Genomic DNA, 17,971 nt, shown 5'->3' with positions numbered 1-17,971 from the left:
AACTAAATAGCGAGATTTGTCCGTCACAATACCTTATTTACAGGCAAAATATTTGACATACAAAATGAAGGTTATGGTTGAGTAGATTTTGACAAATAATTTGGTCAAAGTGTTGACTGTCATGAATGATAAATTCACAGTAGTTATCATAGATAATAGGAGAAAAAAATCTTATATTAACCACAGGAATTCAGCTCGTTTTTCCTTTTCAAGTCTGGATATTTTATTTAAAGAGATTTTGGACTGCATATTATTTTTATTAATGTTTAAAGATGTATTCCTTCTTGTTTATTTTGGTCATCTGTTTGATCTTTTTTTGGGATGGAATCTGGGCAATGACTGAGAACAATTTATAAAATGGGACTTGGTATGTTTTATATTTCAACCAACAAATTAATGAAGCTCAAATTTGCAAACAAAATATGTTCTCATAATGTGAAAACTTTCTGTGAATTATTGTGCAAAGTTTTATGTTTTGGATGTGTTTTCCTACCCACTCATTAGCATGGCTAAATCTATTTGTTAAGGCCATCTCAATTTCCCTCAAGGTCGCTAAAATGTAAATAAGGTTAGGGTATGTGATTGTTGGCAGGATTGTAGGTTAGGGTTAGGGTAAGCATTAGGGCTAGGTCCATGGGTAGAGTTAGGGTTGGTATTTGTGCTAGCCCTATTTCCATCTCGTGACCTTTGACCAAACTTGAATTCGGCCTTAACACTTAACAAATAGATCTAACCCATTATTTCCACCCAAAATATTAATTTTTACATACATAGAATATAATATATTTATTTAAAGAGAAATTTCATTCCTTTACTATTAAAATGGGAAACTCAACATGGTGTAAACTCGGGTATTGAGAGTGACCTTCTCTTTAACTTTAACCCAAGGTATTGGGAGTGACCTTCCCTTTTCTTTACACATATATTTATTTAAAGGCCTACGGCTGCTGTGGTTATGTTTTTATAGCATATGAGATATACAGGTGTATCGTTCTACCTACACAGGTAAATAATGGGTAAAATGTCTAGGTCTATTATTTATATTTACAGAAGAAAATAACACACCTTAAATTTTTAAATTGTTTTATGGAAAGTTGTGGGAAAATAGTTTTAATGTAAATTTAGGACCATGGCAAATGAACTACTTTTAAAATTGTATTTTGTTAAATTTATCGAGTTCAAAAACTGGATTTAAAAGAAATGTCTTCCAGATATCTTGTTACCTGAATCCACAGATTTGCTGCCTAAATGTGAACTAAGAACTTGCACACACAACAACCATAACAGGACCAAAGGGAAGTTGGGAGACCCAGACAGATACTGACTTGCTCATACATTGCTAACTCCACCAGACCAACCTAATATTTTTGTGGTACATTGAATAATATTAAATATTATTAAAATTGGATCATAGCTGTGATGTTGACAGTTTGTCTATCACCAACTTTAATTGTGGTAAAAGACCTAGACACATCAACTCAGAATGTCTAAATTATTTGTATCATATGATATAATATTTCATTTTATTTTCAGTGGCTCGACCCTATCTTCCCCCCCCCCCCATTTATTTGTGTGTGTCAATTGTAAATACTAAATACTTTATTAATGGTTGTATTAAAGAATTATCTTTCTTATCTATTTCAGATCTGGAGAATAGCCCAGATTATATGAAGATGATTTCGGACGCCGACACAAAAAGATCAAAGAGAGGCTCCGGGGATTCAACGTCCTCAAAGAAAGATCAGCGTGACAGCCTTGAAAGTTCGGACTTTGTCAATAAAGTTTGTAAATTTGAAATGTTTTCGCGTGGAAAGACTTCACCAACTGCCAAAAGCCCAACGGAGAAACAAAATACAGTTTCGGGGTCCGGCAAACACGCGAACGTCACACCCTTTCAAGGATTTGTCGGAGAAAAAGTGTTTTCTCGGGATACAGCAACTACAAGAATATCGGCTGCTAGTTTACTGCAAGGAGGAAACGATCGTACTTCCAGTACGTGCAGCACCAAAAGTTCAAGTTCGTTAACCAGCGTCAGTACATTGAGCTGGAGTTCAGATTCTTCAGGTTCTCAACGTTCATCAAACACACCAAGTCTTCCAAACGGTGGGCATGCCCATTCTACCTCTACGTCTCATTCAAATACTAATGGACAGATAAAATCACCTAATGGTTTCCCCATCTCCCCACGAACCTCGGTCACCTCCCCAGGTCCCTTCAGTCCATCTCGTCTCGATCCATCTCGACCAAAATCAGGGGAACAGATAGTCGCTTATGGACCTATAAGGCCAAAATCGGGAGGCAGAAATGAACCTCCAGTGACCTACCCGAAACCGGTTGAAGTGAAAAGTGTTTTAACAAACGGAGATACTCATAATGTGAATCTTCGAAATAAAGAAAATCAGACCGTGTCGAGTGAACGAAACACATTTGAAGGAATAGAATTTGATTTTAATGAGCTCACATCGAGTCAACAGGACCTGTCTATCAAACATCGCGAAATCGTTGAAAAACGAAAAGAAGAACAGGAACTTCAGAAGTTAGAAAGGCAGCGATTGGAGGATATTTTATTGATGTGTTCAGAATATGAGGAACAGTTAGAAAGTGAGAAATTCGGAAGACCCGTCGCGAAATTTGAAAAAGATTTAAAGTCTCCTCCTGCTAAGAAAACTCTTCCCCCAGGATTCCTCAATTTAACGGCCGTCAATGATTCCAATTCGTTGGAACGTAAGAATCATCTGGATAATAAATCTTCCATGTCTAAAATTAAAACCAATGGTTCGTTAGGTCGTGTCACCTCCCCGAGTCAACCTTCACCAAAAGAATCCCCATTTAATGTGCCTCATTGTTCAAACTCATCGAACTCTAACTCGGAGGAGGAACTAAGCGGCAGCTCCGAAGATACGGGTACCATAAAACGTCGACCAACTCCAAGTGATTCTTCTAGTGAGGCCAAAACTCCGACATCTGCTCTGTCTCCGGGAGTTTTGTCTCCGCGAAGCTTAAATTCCATGTTCGAACGTGGACCAACTAGTCCTCCTTTGTCTGTGCAGAATTCAATCGAGCAAATTTTAAACACATCCTTTGAATCCCAGCAAGAATTAGCGCGTAATGATTATGGAATATTCAGTGCTCAGTTTAACGCTCAAATATCGGACTACAATCTGGACGAGGATGAAGAGGATTTATTGAGAAGAAATAGTGCCACGTATTCATCCACGCATTCATCAACATCGTCAAGTTCGCGAACAATTAAAGAAACGTCGCCCGATATATCGAGTTTAAGTGCTAAAGAGGATACTCCTACGCCCGTTAATAGTGATGCGGAGAGTAGTAGTCCTGTGTTGAAGGTCAGGGAGCAGACGGCCAATAAGTTGTCCAATAAATACGAGGCACAGTTAACGGAGAATAATAATAAACCAATGATATCCTCACCCAACAGAATCAAGGTAAGATATTCTCTGAATATCATTGTTTTCAAAATAACATATGGTTGTTTGTAGATCACATGATTTTTATTATGATATCTGATGGTGCTGGCATGATATATTGTTGAATCGATGTATCACTATTAACCTTCTCATGATTTTTTGCCATTCTCTTTTTTTGGGTATTTTTGTCGCTTCACTGTTAATTATCGATGTCACGCATTATCCATAGGTACTCAAACACTCTTATTTTGTTTTGGTCCTTATTTTGATCCACATTAGTTTTATTTTTTCGACATCGGCAGGATTAAAAATATCAATTATTCATTTAACCTGTTGGTAAATATTAACCTGGTGATGAATCATGATACAAATAGTATTGTAGCACCAGAATCGCAATCCATATCATGTCATGACTGCAGTAGCAATATCCAGTGATAATGTGTGAGCATCAGCCTCTTGACTACAACAAGCCAGTGCCACCTATCAAATATTGAATAATCTATTTGCATGATTAATTTTTGAAAAATTAGGTACTGGATGGTCCAAAAAATGTAAATGACAATGTGTGACCTTAAAGTTTGACTCTATTATTTTTTATTAAGACTATCGTGTACTATTATTTTTATATGCCTAGCTACACTGAAATGTGGTTGTATATCGTTGGTGTCCCTGTCCGGCTGTTTGTCCGTGGATGCCTGTGATTGACTTTCACTTTATATCCAGATCATGCAACAAAGAAGCCAATTGATTTTCATCAATTTCCGATAACTACAGCCAGAGTTATTACCCTTGTTATTTTAAGCTGGACTGCCCAATACAACCTATGATAATATATATTTTATATTTATATTTGTAGTCTGATCCAGATATGGAGAGACAGTTAAATGAACTAAAGCAGCAGAAATATGATATATTACGAACAATCGCTGATCTAAAACATCAGATATCTGATATAGAGAACCAAGAAACAGAAGCCATTAGAGGAGTAAGTAGAAACTATCTGTCTTTTGCTAGTTGCTGTTTAAAGATCCCCTGACTGTTGCAAATCGAACCATATGTACAATTAAAGAAACGTCGCCCGATATATTGAGTTTAAGTGCTAAAGATGATACTCCTACGCCCGTTAATAGTGATGCGGAGAGTAGTAGTCCCGTGTTGAAGATCCCCTGACAGTTGCAAATCGAACCATATGTACATCTATGATCTAGGCCGTAGAACTTATACTGTTTGGGCAAAATTTCCCTCATAACACCCTGCATGTCGTATTGACGTCTTCATTATTATTAACGTCTTGCTGAAGAATAAGGTTTTAGACACCATTTGATTTCAATGGTATACACGTACAGTACCTCAGGTTTTTGACCCATCTGAACAACTAGACGTTTTTCCTTACCAGATCCTTCATATTGCACTACGAATGCCAAGTTCCCACTATCACGATTCGTGCTGCGATTGAAATTGTGGTTTTGTGGTTTGTGGAGTAAACGTGAGGATTCTATCAGGTCTTACCATATATTGGCGTCAGTCGTAGCAATCGTGTTGATTGTATCGAAACGTATCCGAATGTACCTGCATGTACCAGATCGTGGACTCAATAGGGCCAATCCTATCGTAACGCATGGCATGACGGTGGGAACCTAGCATAACAATGGAATACCTGGCTAGAAAACCTTGAGAAACTAGCTCAGCCAATACCAGAATTAAAACTGAAATACTTATTAATCTGAAAGTTTGTTTTGATTGTTTAAATATTTTAGAACCTTGACAACAATGTGACTATGCATCTTTCTCGAGCTACTTAGCGGGTTGGGTGGCTGAATGGTCAACACATACGCGTTGAATCAGGTCAAGGTCTGTCATTGAGTAGAGTGGCATGGTTTCGATTCCCCGCTTTACGCGACAAGGAGTAGGGTCGCCTGTGCAACCTCTTGGGTTTTCTCAAGGTCCTTTGGTTTCCTCCCACTGCTAAAGACCTCTACGCACAAGTGAATTATTGAAATGAATTTGAACCATATGTTAGTCCCGAAATGGCCTTGTTTGTGTTGAGTGGGCGTTAAACCCCATTTCCCTCTCTCCTTCTCCAGCTACTTGCATTTACGAGGGTTATGAAAACTCCCAGATTATGTAAAATTGCAATATTAACAGCAAATTCACATCTGTCTAAAATGTATAAAGAAAAGTTATATTTTGATTAGGAAACTTGAGCTTCAAAAATTACCAATTTTATGTATTAAATTTTTAGATTGTCGGAGAAAATCATACTGATTGAGGTTAAGGAATAGATTATTTGGAGTAAATTCTGACCATTTTAAATTATTCTATGTTTGTTGTGATTATTTCAGCTGGAAATGGAACGAGCGTTGTTGGAAGGTGAACATCAGACGGAGATGGAACAACTACAACACGATCAGGAGCAGATCAATCTGTTGAAACAACAACAAGCAGAACTGATGGAAAGAGCTTCACGCGAACGACAAAAGGTGAGAGATAGCGAGTACACACAAAATATAGCATGACATCAACAGTTGAATCTATACGTGGATTTCAAAATACACAAAATCTTTGGTTCGAAATGAAATGTTTTTTTGAAGATGTTTTAAAATTTTGTTGAGAAAGAAATGATTTTTCGACAGATCAACCAAATTCCATACCTTTTTTTACCTAAAATCAAAGCAGTCCTGGTCCTTTCTGGATAATTTCTATGTTATCGATATCAATGATTATGGGTGGATAAATGTACAGTAGGAATGCTAAGTATGTCAATATAGTAGCCGCCTTAGACATATGTCCTTGTCAATGCCCAGGAAGATGATAGAAACAGCTTTGTAGATTAAAAACAAACTTTTATTCCTGCATTTTGTATCTTTGTACATGTATGCTATCCCTTTCTATCTCAACATATAGTTTTATCCTTGTAGAAAGCAGCTAAAATCTGCATATTTCACAATCTATATCTTTGCCTTCTTATGACCTTAAAGTTCATCAGGTGTTTTCAGTGTGGTTTCTGCTTGTAAATGGTGCAGGATGCAGGGCCTGACAAGGAACAGCATATTGTTGTTCGAACCACGGTCCTCTGTACGCTTTGGTGTGCACCTAAAAGATCCCTTGGCAGCTGGAATTTAAAGAAGAGTAAGCGGAAACAGCGTTAGGTCAAAAATTCCCTCTTAACACACTGCCTGTTTTCATTAGCCCAGTTGGAGCAGAAAAATAAGACATTAAACCTCATTTCATTTTTTTTTACGTTTATACGTCTTTTACAAAATGAAATGGGGTTTAACATCCTAATGTTCTGCTTCAACTGGGCTGTGAGGGAAATTTTGCCCGGGCAGCGGTGCTAAGGCCTACTCTTATATTGAATTCCAACTACCAAGGGATCTTTTACATGCACGCCAATCTGTACACAGGACCTCAATTTTTCATCCCATCCAAACGACTAGACAGCTGTCCATGTCAGGCCCTCCATCCTTCACCACTGATAAGTGTAAACCACGGTGGAAACATGCACAATATAACAATGTGATATAATGAATTGGGTAACATGGTGTACGAAATAACTTGCATAGTTAACTCTGAGATTCTAGCGATATTTATGGTAATATGATTATATTTCAGATGAAGAGACGGGTAGGTTAATCAAATGTTGTGTAATTTTTATATCTCCTTGTTTTTATTTCATGTTTTTTTGTTGTTTTTTATTTTTTTTAGTGTAGTTTTATTGTTTCACGCTTTCTAGCTTTATTTGGTCTGATCGTTTTAGAGAAAGCATGATGGGACAGTGTGTTGCATGCTGGATTAGATAGACAAATCGGGGTGGGTGTAGATTTAGGCGCAGGGTGTCATAACATATTCAGGGGAGACGCCGTGTTTTTGGTTTAGTATCTTTGCAATATTTTACAATCTTGAATAAGTGGATGAACTTATATGGGGAATGGTTAAAGACTTTTTTTTTTGTTAAACTGATGCTTTGATAGATCTGTCAGTAAAATTGCTGCAACATTCAGCACATGTACAGCTAGATGTCATGAAATTTTCACAATCAGACCGCTGCTTTTGAAACTATGTTGTAAACAATTGTTATGTACGTATCCCATATATACGTGTATCCAAGTAATCGTTGTATTTATTGAGCTTTTGGTGTGCTTCCTCTGTTGAAATAAAATATGTTACGTCAATATGACTACATTCTATACGATTCATGTTCTGTGTATAATCAGCAAAAGTCTGTCAGCCATTTAAAGAGAATCGAATCTGGTTCAGGGAGAGAAAAAAAAAATGCATTACCTTTGTGGAACAAACTGGATCCTCTGTGGAACAAAGCTGAATCCTCTGTGGAACAAAGGCTGGTGCTCCGCGGAACAAAAGCTGGATCCTCCGATGGAACAAAGGCTTGTGCTTCGTGGAACAAAAGCTGGATTCTCCGTGGAACAAAGGCTGGTGCTTTGTGGAACAAAAGCTTGTCCTCTGTCAAACCATGGCTGATCCTCTGTTGAACAAAGGCTTTTCCTCTGTGGAACAAAGGTTGATCACCCTCTGTTGAACAAAAGTTGATCCTCTCCAGAACAAAGGCTGATGTGTGTCTTATAGAATGTAGTAATGTAAACTGTATGAATACATGTAGGCTTATATATAAGAAAAATATTAATTGAAATTTATATTTATCTAAAATTATTTGAAACTGAATTAGAACACAGGCGAAATAAAAAAACCAATTCATCTTTACTTTTAATTTAACATTTTATTTTATTTACTCAACTAATTAAGATGTTTTTTGGGAGGTTGTAGGTTAGATTTTGACTATGATTTGTGATTATACATTTGGACTATAATTCCCCTGTTCTTTACACAATTCAAGTTAAAATTGAACTAATTATCACCATTTTGAAGCATGATTTGTATATTAGTATAAATGTAGTTAAATCAGGGGCAGATCCAGCTACATAATTATTTTTTTTTAAAACTGCACTTTTATGAGAAAGGTGTCATGGTCGTGTGCTTTATCCTCTATCATCAGATGCTGGGATGGGATGAGCATTGAAAGCGCGATATAATGATATAGACATATGTGGTATCACAATTAATGCTTTGCATCAATGAAATTGAATCACAATGTGATCCTTTGAATTCATGATAAAAATTGACATCAAACGATGTGTTGGATTTCTCTTTTACAAAAGCTCAGTGTGTATGTATGCCTACGTAATTTGGAGACGATGTTGGCATTATGAAATGTCAACTGTCAAATTTTCTTAACAGGAACCTGGCAAACTCCCTCCAGCAAAAATTCCTGGATCGGCCCCTGTATATGGTAGAAGCTAGTTGTTTGTTTGTTTGAATCTTGTAGAGCCTGATTAGATTTGTTGATTATTTATTTACTGGGATGAGTGTATGATACCAAGAGTAATAGAATTCATTTTTCATTAACCAATTCAAGCAAGCCTGGAACTAAGGCACCTGTCACTGACCTTGTCAGACACAAATTCATGCCACTATCCCTCTGGTGGCGTGTCGTTTTATATCTGTCAGTTTTGTCTTTTCTCAGTGGGTTTTTTTTTATACCGTTAATACATGTCCAGCAAAAATTCAGTTTGTGATATTTCATCATATACAACTGAATTCATTATTTCTGGGCAATATATGTAAAAAATATTTTTTGGGAGAGCCACGGTAGTCGATTGTTAAAGGCACTGTGTCTGAATTTCAGCGTTTGTCGAGAACCTTGAGATTTTTCTAGCCCTCTTTCCACTTGTCAGTGGGTAACGCCAGTGGGGCTGATCAGGAAAGTGCTTTCTTGTTAAGTAGGGTCACCTGTCAAACCTTGTGGATGTTCTCTGGGTCCTCCGGTTTCCTTCCACAACTAAACACCCCTATGTGCAAGCAAATTATTTACATGAAAATTAACCATGTTAGTTCCAAAATCACCTAGTTTGTGTCTAGTGGACATTAAACCCAATAACTCTCTATCTTGCCAAGTCATTTGGTTGAGACATTAGGATACGTCAACACCTCCTTCAATCAACTTCTCCCGTCAACACCTCCTTCAATCAACTTCTCCCCTCAACACACCCCCTTCAATCAACTTCTCCCCTCAACACCCCCTTCTATCAACTTCTCCCCTCAACACCCCCTTCAATCAATTTCTCCCCTCAACACCTCCTTCAATCAACTTCTCCCCTCAACACCTCCTTCAATCTTGTTTTCTTTGGGGCCCGAAATAAGGAGACAAGACATTTTTAAGTTTATCCCTTATATCTAGAATTTTTTATTTCATTTTTAATTGTTTTATTTATTTATAACAAAGGTTATTTTTTATCTTCAGATCATATCCACCTGCTCTGACCGTTTTTCTAAATCACTTATCAATTACAATATATATTTTTTTTAAAAATCATGTCCATATCTTATCTGATAATTTGTTTTTGAATAATCTTATGTTAGACTATAACAAGGGTCAATTAAACATACATTATGCAAGAGCTTAATCTGCCTATTGCTGGTCTTTCTTTTGGCCTGAAATGTTATATAAAGTATTAATTAGACATTTATTACCAAAATGAGATCATAATCAACTCTAGATGGCATCAGATACTCAAGATTTTAACTAGAATCGAAGGGTTCGCCATTTAAAGATTTAATTTAAAAATGGGAAGGCAAGACTAACTCTCGAATATACCAGTGCCCTGGTTACCACAATGCACACATCTTGTCAAAACAGAAAACAGTGATAACTTGGCTCAGAATGAAATAATTTGAATGAAATTTTCAATATTTTCATTTTACATTATCTATTGTTGAGCTATTATAGCAAGAATGGTCAGCTCTTTATCTAAATCTTACATAATGTATCTTTAATGCAGTCTGTTTCCCTTTGATATCTCCATATTTTTTACTCATTAGAATATAATTTTTATTAGATTAAGATTAGAACAGATTTATTACATCGCTATTTCCTAAATTATTTCAAGATATGGGCAAATTTATTATATAATTAATTCAAATTGATATACGTTTATCCGTCACACATATAATATTAAAGAAGGATATGTTAATTGAGAACTCTTAAGAATTTTTTGGGTGTAGAATTTCTTGGTTTACGGTTTACTTAATTGTTTTCTTCTTTTTCATGTTGTAATCTTTTTTATATGCTTTGTGGTTGAAGTTCTTTGTTAATATAATTTAAAAAAAATTAAATTGGAAAAAATACTCAAGTGACATTTATGTGAATAAATTTCGTTTCTATTATTAAAAAAACTTATATTATTCCGTCCTCTATGGTGGGATGTCTCTTGTTCTATAAATCTCCTTTCTTGTTCAGATATATGTACTGGTTTTACAACCAATCTTTAATCCTCAGATGGAAATTTGCATGAATCTCTTATGCCTCAGTCTTTCAAATATATTTTTAATAAAATTTTAAATCAGTCCTTATTTCACCAAGCTTTCAAATTCGGAGAGATTATTATAAAAAAGATATTTATTGTTTCATTTTTTTAAAATTGATTTTTCCAGGAATTAGAGGAAATGGAACTTGAAAGAGAGAAGCTACGTAGTTTAGAATCTAGTACTTATGAGACAGAGCAGCTCCTTGAAGCCTGTTCAAAACCTGACGAAGAAGAAAAACTACTGGATAAATATCGACAAGAGCAGGACATATTGGAAACCCAACGCCATCTGTTGGAGGATCTAGAATTCCAAAATTTAGAGGTAAACACACAGTGTCTTAATTTCCTTAAAGATCATATTTTGGATTGGGAGGATGACAGAAAGGTTCTGCAATCCCACTTGATAAGCCATTTTATGTTTACAAATGCCACTGCTCAGGCAAAATTCTTTTAAATTTTAAGAATATTGGCTTACAGGGACAGAAAGTGTTGCTTAATCATTCGAAGAAGATGAAAAACCTAGAACCAAATTGATTCTAAACATAAACAAACTCTTGACAGTTGGAAATGGATAAAGAGTTGGCACAGATACACTTCCCGGGCAAAATTCTTTGCTCTAGCATTTAAATTAAAGTAACAGGGTGTTATTTCAATAATGCACATACATGTAGGATGTTTTAGCCATGGGAGGAAACTGGAGGACTCAGAGAAAACCCAAAGGTTGGAATACAGACGAAACTACTCCTTGTCACGTACAGACAGGGAATCGAAACCATGTAACATGACACCTTTTGATCTAACACTCACACATTAAACCATTCAGCCACCCAACCCCTCCCCCCCCCCCCCTTAAACAGGAAAGCAACAGGAAAGCAACAGGAAAGCAACAGGAAATATCTGTTGTTAAAATCACTGCTGTTGTGTTGCTCTGCAGTACAAGAGTATAATTTGTACTTTCAACCCTGTTGGTGAATTATTGAAATAAATGTACCGGTATACCATATGTTGGCCCTGAAATGATCCAATTAGTGTCGACCGGACAATAAATTCTTTCTACAGTTAGGGGTGTTTATGGAGACTTGACTGGTAAATGATGAAAACTGAGAGAATTCCAGTTATTTGCATGATAATATGAGAGATTAATTTACAACAAATCTTGTTTAATTTTGTATTATTAGATGGATTGTGTAATTGTATATTATAGAATAATTGTGTAATTGTATTTTATAGGAAGAAGCCAAGTTTGATGAAGATAAAGACCATCTAGAAACACAGCTAATTAAAGGACAGTCCGTTATATTAGATAAATATAAAGCTAGAGAGGTAAGGACTGTGATATAACCCTCGTTAACGTTAATTCCCAGTAACATCCTGTTTATACCTGTAAAGTCTTTCACTCTGGCATCTGTCACAAGGCCTGTGTGATCCTGTTGCTAGGAAACTCTATGTGATCCTGTAAAGTCTGGCTCTCTGGTGTCTGTCGGAATACCTATGTAATCATGTTGCTAGGTAACTCTGTCTATTCGATCCTGTAAAGTCTCTCACTCTGGCATCTGTCGCAATACCTCTGTGATCCTGTTGCTAGAAAACTCAGTCTTTATGATCCTCTATAGTCTGGCTCTCTGACATCTGTCAGAATACCCTTGAATCCTGTTGCTAGGGAAATAAGTCTATACAATCCAGTAAAGTCTTGCTCTCTGGTGTCTGTAAAGTCTGGTTGTCATCAAATCACAACTGCAAGGGGATCTGTTTCATGTGCCTCAACCCAAGAATAAACTAAAACATCTTGACATGGTGTAAAATATGGTTTATTAATAATAAAACAAAATAAATTACAATAAAAGCATTAATCAAGATGAGCATTATAAATCAGCAATAATTATAATACATCCCCACCTCACCTATTAAAAGAGAGAGAGAGAAATGGGGTTTAACTTCCACTCGATACAAACTAGGTCATTTCGGGACTAACACATGGTTCAATTTTTATTTCAATAATTCGCTTGCGCGTAGGGATCTTTAGCAGTTGGAGGAAACCGGAGGACCCAGAGAAAACCCACAAGGTTGGACAGACCACTCTACTCCTTGTCGTGTACAGCCGGGAAATCGAAACTACGCCAGTTGACTCAATGAAAGACCTTATGATACAATGCACGTGCTAACCATTGGGCCATCCATGTCCCCCCCCCCCCAACCCTATTAACATGTTGGGCTGAATTAGAGCCCAAATATATGCCAAACGTATCCAAAGCTGGAGCCCAGCACCTAGGATGACTAGCCCAACACAGGCTTGTTTGCATTCTCTCCAGCGTACACACAGGACCTCAGTTTTCCATCTGATCAGAATGACTTAACACACAGGACCTCAGTTTTCCATCTGATCTGAATGACTTAACACACAGGACCTCAGTTTTCCATCTGATCTGAATGACTTAACACACAGGACCTCACTTTTCCATCTGATCAGAATGACTTAACACACAGGACCTCACTTTTCCATCTGATCAGAATGACTTAACACACAGGACCTCACTTTTCCATCTGATCAGAATGACTTAACACACAGGACCTCAGTTTTCCATCTGATCTGAATGACTTAACACACAGGACCTCACTTTTCCATCTGATCAGAATGACTTAACACACAGGACCTCAGTTTTCCATCTGATCTGAATGACTTAACACACAGGACCTCACTTTTCCATCTGATCAGAATGACTTAACACACAGGACCTCAGTTTTCCATCTGATCAGAATGACTTAACACACAGGACCTCAGTTTTCCATCTGATCAGAATGACTTAACACGGTTCCTTGCCATTCCCTCTCTCCTGCTCAACTGACAGTGGAAGGGAAACCACGCTGAAACATATCCTGAGTATCTTTCTATGCCAACACCAGGATCAAACCTAGAGCATCATCGTTACTCAACAAGCGCCTTACTCACCGAGCCACTGTGACTCCTATATCACATACAACTAAGCAGCTTTTCGTGCACAAATGTTAAAAACAAAATTTAATAATGTTTTATGATGTTTTTTTATTTTTATCAGGAGCGATTAATTGAAATAGATGGTCAGCAGAAAGAGATGGTTAAAAGTGTAAAAAATGATCTGGAAAACTTTGAAAAGCAACGCTCCCGTCTGGTAGATCTCTTCCGAAAGGTTTGTAGTCTTGATTTATCAGTGTTAATAAAATGTTATAATAATACTATTTATTTATTTGATTTATTTGCTCTGTTATGAATCTAAATAATGATTTAATCGTCTTTATTTGATTGATTGATTCAAATTAATGTAATTTACAACTTTTTTTTTTTGTGCTACATTTGAAGTTTGGTAAAAAAATTTGAATCCCGATTAATAATTCAAATGAGTTTTATTTTGTTATAAGCATGTTTTTATCACAAGAATATTATATGGGGAGATTACTCTATTTTAATAACATATTACTTGCGTTTTGATAGATATGCTCAAATTAATTAAGTTTGCGAATTAGAACATTTTTACTTTATAGTTTGCTTTTTGAATACCTTTTTTTATTTTATTTTTTTTATTTTTTGAGTTTTGGCATTGGGTGTTTTTAACGCATGTCCACCTACAGGCATGTTCAATAACATTGATGTTGGCTTTAATCCCAAATCAAAAGATTTCAATTTAAATTTTAAAATTAAAGTCTCTATTTGTCATTAGCATTTTTAGGGGAATGACCTTTTTTTTTTGAATTCTGGAAAGATTTACTTCACTTGATATTAAAACATAAGTTATGGATTGCGGGTGTTTGCTTTTGGGGTAGGGAGGGTGTTATAAAATTTGGTCTAATTCTGTATCAATTCACGATGGGATTCACACATTTTTGGTGGCTGTAAAAATATATTTTTATGTGTTGTTTGGCTTTAAAACTTTTGCGCAATAATTTTTTATATCATTGAATTTCTACTGTTTTATTAAAATCTTTATTTTTGATAATAAAAAAAAATATTCCAATAAGAAAGTTTTTATCTTGTTGCATAGTATAATATTTTGGTAGCTTACAAAATCTGAAAGTCAAAAGAATTGAGTTAAGGGGAAGCAACTCCATTTTTGAAATGAAATAATCATGGTTTTAAGATTTATTTTATATTGTTTTAATGATCTTAGGAATCAGCTTATAAAGGGAACATATTATGTAGGTTAAAGAAAACTCAGACATCAGTTGACTATATTAGATTTTTTCAGGATTATCTGACAGTTGAAAAGTTTCCTTTTTTTTATCTTGCAAATTTTAAAGGAGGTCTTTGCTTTGCAGGAGAAATGTAAGCTCGCTCCATTGGAGAGTAAGATCGCTGACATTTGTAGCATGCTTGCTCTACCGATAAACAACGATGAATTAGATGGGTTGCTATTGGATACGAATGTAGACCTTGAGGTACTGACAATATTATTTTAGTTTTTTAACCATACATCGGTTGCCATAGAGATGTTTTTTTGTCAAGCTCGGGTCAATGTGAGGCCATTTTTTTTGCACAAAAAAAATAGAAATTCTTCCAATCAAATCACCAAACGGAGTGTTTAAAAATTATGCCCATCTTTTTACTTCTAAAGTGATATTTGACAAGTTTAAGTTTTAGATTGTTGGATAAAATGGCGTCATTTGAGCCCGTCTTCTCAGCCCAGTCAGAGCAGAACAGTGGGACGTTAAACCCATTTCATTTATATGTCATAGGCTACAGATTGACATCAGAGATTGGTTGATTAGTTTCTATGTTGCTGATATAGTGACAACCAGTCAAATCATTCCAATCTTGCTATTCCCTCCCACAAGCTACAAGATTTGGTTTTTATTAGAATCTTTCTGGCAAGCGATGTACTTATATACATATAAATATATAAATCCTCTTTATTTGTAGTTTGTTTTTACTAACAGTCAATTTGTAGTGGTTGTAAATATTATTAAAAGCATTTTATACTTTATAAGTCAAAGGTCAACCATCAGGTTAACTAACTAATAGTTTTATAAAAGTCATAAGTTGACAAGCAGGTAGGGTCCATCTTTTTTTATATAATCGAACTATATATAACGATGACATGCAACTAGAGCTTTCAAAAACTTTCAAAAACCTTCTCTGAGAAATGTTCCTGTTTTTGTGCATTTAGTTTGTGGATTGTCTCCCTTGTTGTGAGTTTGTTTTCATTTAGCGTCAAGTCTATATCAATAAAGGACCAGAATCGTATGTGTGGAGAAGTTCTCTTGCACTAAAGCGGTGGACAATCAGCGTCGAAATTTACCAGTCTGTTTCAGTTCAGCGAATGATTCGCCCAAATCAAACATGGTTGATATATATTCACCTAGTGTGCCTGCTTGGCTGAAGCAGTCGCCCGATTGTTGAATTCATTAACTAATCACTACTCATCATCCATCCTCTCGATTCAAACACTGACATTAATTTAAATATCGGTACAGCATTTGTGATGTCACTGCAGAACCCAATATGCTAAATATATATTGCTATATTGCGGACTTAAAATTAGCAAGTATGACATTGAAAAGTATAGAAACATACAAAATAAAGAAATTTGCTAAAAACAAATCATCGATGTATTGGTGATGTCATTAGCACATTGTATAGTTGAGGGTAGCACATCAGCAGGGTCATGATTTATTTTCGAAACGTCGATCTGTGTGGTCGTCCTCATAGAAACAGATGGACTATCTCCTTTAATCGATGAATGTCAAGGTCGTTGTTCACAAGCTATATCCTGTCTTCATTAGCCCAGTTGGTGCTCAAAAGTAGGACATTAAACCCCATTTTATTTCACTAAGAGAATCATTTTGCTCAAAATGTTTACATGCAACAAGCATTATGAGGTTTGCATACATCAGTCATTACAACAAAAACCATGGCAATGCTCAACAGAGATATTGATGAAAGAGTGTCATGGTGAATAAGGTTCCAGGATCGATTCAGGTGCAAGTCGAGAAAGTTCTTCAGGATTTTCCAGTTTGGTACCTCTGTGTCGAGTTGTTCAGATTGGACAAAAAACCAGAGGCCCTGCACATACAACAAACCCTTGACAGTTGAAATTCAATTAAAGAGTCAGGGCATAATTTCCCTCATAGTGCATGTTATGATTTCTGCTCATCTTCGTTATCCTGATTGGTACAGAACAATGGGACCTTAATCTCAGTAAAACAAACCATAAAATGGTTGCGGGTGAATGTTGTTATTTTGATTTTCTGTTGTTATGGCTGATTAATCAGTGCTTGTGGGTGCTTTCCTGTCTCAAGTGGTAAAATATAATGGCCATGCTGGCTTACCACACCACGCACTCCCTACCCACTATCCATCGAACCCAGACCCACCTGTGTAAAGTATGACATGAATTAAAGGTAAAAGCCCAGACCTAGCTGTGTAAAGTATGGCATCGGGTAGCATCTGGTGCTATATGTAATTGACTGTGGTTTATGTGCCAAGGTTGTGCTTGGATATTTTATGTTATGCATATCAAGTAAATTGTCAACTGTGAAATTGTTCTGCATGTCGTTCATTGACTTCAACAAATTGTCCCCAATTTCACATGGTAAATGTATCAGCTGATACAAGTGGTTTAAACCTATAAGCCAAAGGCCAAGAAGTTAAGAAACAGGCTGTTTATCTCCCTTTACAAGCCTGGTTCTTAAAGGAGGTAATGTGTCATGGTTTTTGAAAATTGTACATGTCAAGGGATAATTCTTCCTAGGACTTTTTAAAATACTATCAGTCTCAAAACATCCAGGTAAAGAGTCTTAAAGGATCTAAATCTTTGACACCTAAAAACAGACACAAATGGGTCGCAATGCATATAATAATGTAATATGAATGTATAAACTGATCCACATTCAATCGATTCTGGCACACGATTCATTTTGTCTTAAATATTGGATATCAGATGCCCATCGTTTCACGCTACGATAACAACATCAATGTTTATTTAAATTGACCAATAAGTCGTGTTTTCAATGTCGAAGACTGTTGATGATATTGAGTTAGATACTTGCCTCTTTTAAGTTTGATTGGTTATATTTACTGTAAGAACACCGAATACCACTCGCATAAAGAACACTTGATACTCATCACCTGTAAGAACACCTAATACAACACACATAAAGATCACTTGATACTCATCACCTGTAAGAACACATATT

General features: G+C 36.0%; 1 protein-coding gene across 5 annotated transcripts in view; it reads left to right on the top strand.

Annotated features, from left to right (window-relative positions):
- The window catches only part of LOC126829886 (pleckstrin homology-like domain family B member 1), a 204,918-nt gene that overhangs the window by 102,183 nt on the left and 84,764 nt on the right, over positions 1–17,971 (top strand). For 3 of the 5 annotated variants that reach the window (XM_056102681.1, XM_056102684.1, XM_056102685.1), the window contains 8 exons: positions 1,645–3,446; positions 4,285–4,413; positions 5,771–5,908; positions 7,041–7,052; positions 10,935–11,129; positions 12,038–12,130; positions 13,861–13,971; positions 15,095–15,214. In XM_056102681.1, coding sequence (XP_055958656.1) covers positions 1,645–3,446; positions 4,285–4,413; positions 5,771–5,908; positions 7,041–7,052; positions 10,935–11,129; positions 12,038–12,130; positions 13,861–13,971; positions 15,095–15,214 — 2,600 coding nt within the window. The remainder of the gene's footprint in view (positions 1–1,644; positions 3,447–4,284; positions 4,414–5,770; positions 5,909–7,040; positions 7,053–10,934; positions 11,130–12,037; positions 12,131–13,860; positions 13,972–15,094; positions 15,215–17,971) is intronic. The other 2 variants (XM_056102682.1, XM_056102683.1) reach the window with 2 other exon arrangements.

The sequence above is a fragment of the Patella vulgata genome, chromosome 8 (assembly GCF_932274485.2).
Source record: "Patella vulgata chromosome 8, xgPatVulg1.2, whole genome shotgun sequence".
NCBI lineage: Eukaryota > Metazoa > Mollusca > Gastropoda > Patellidae > Patella > Patella vulgata.
This window is presented reverse-complemented; position numbering and strand designations above follow the sequence as displayed.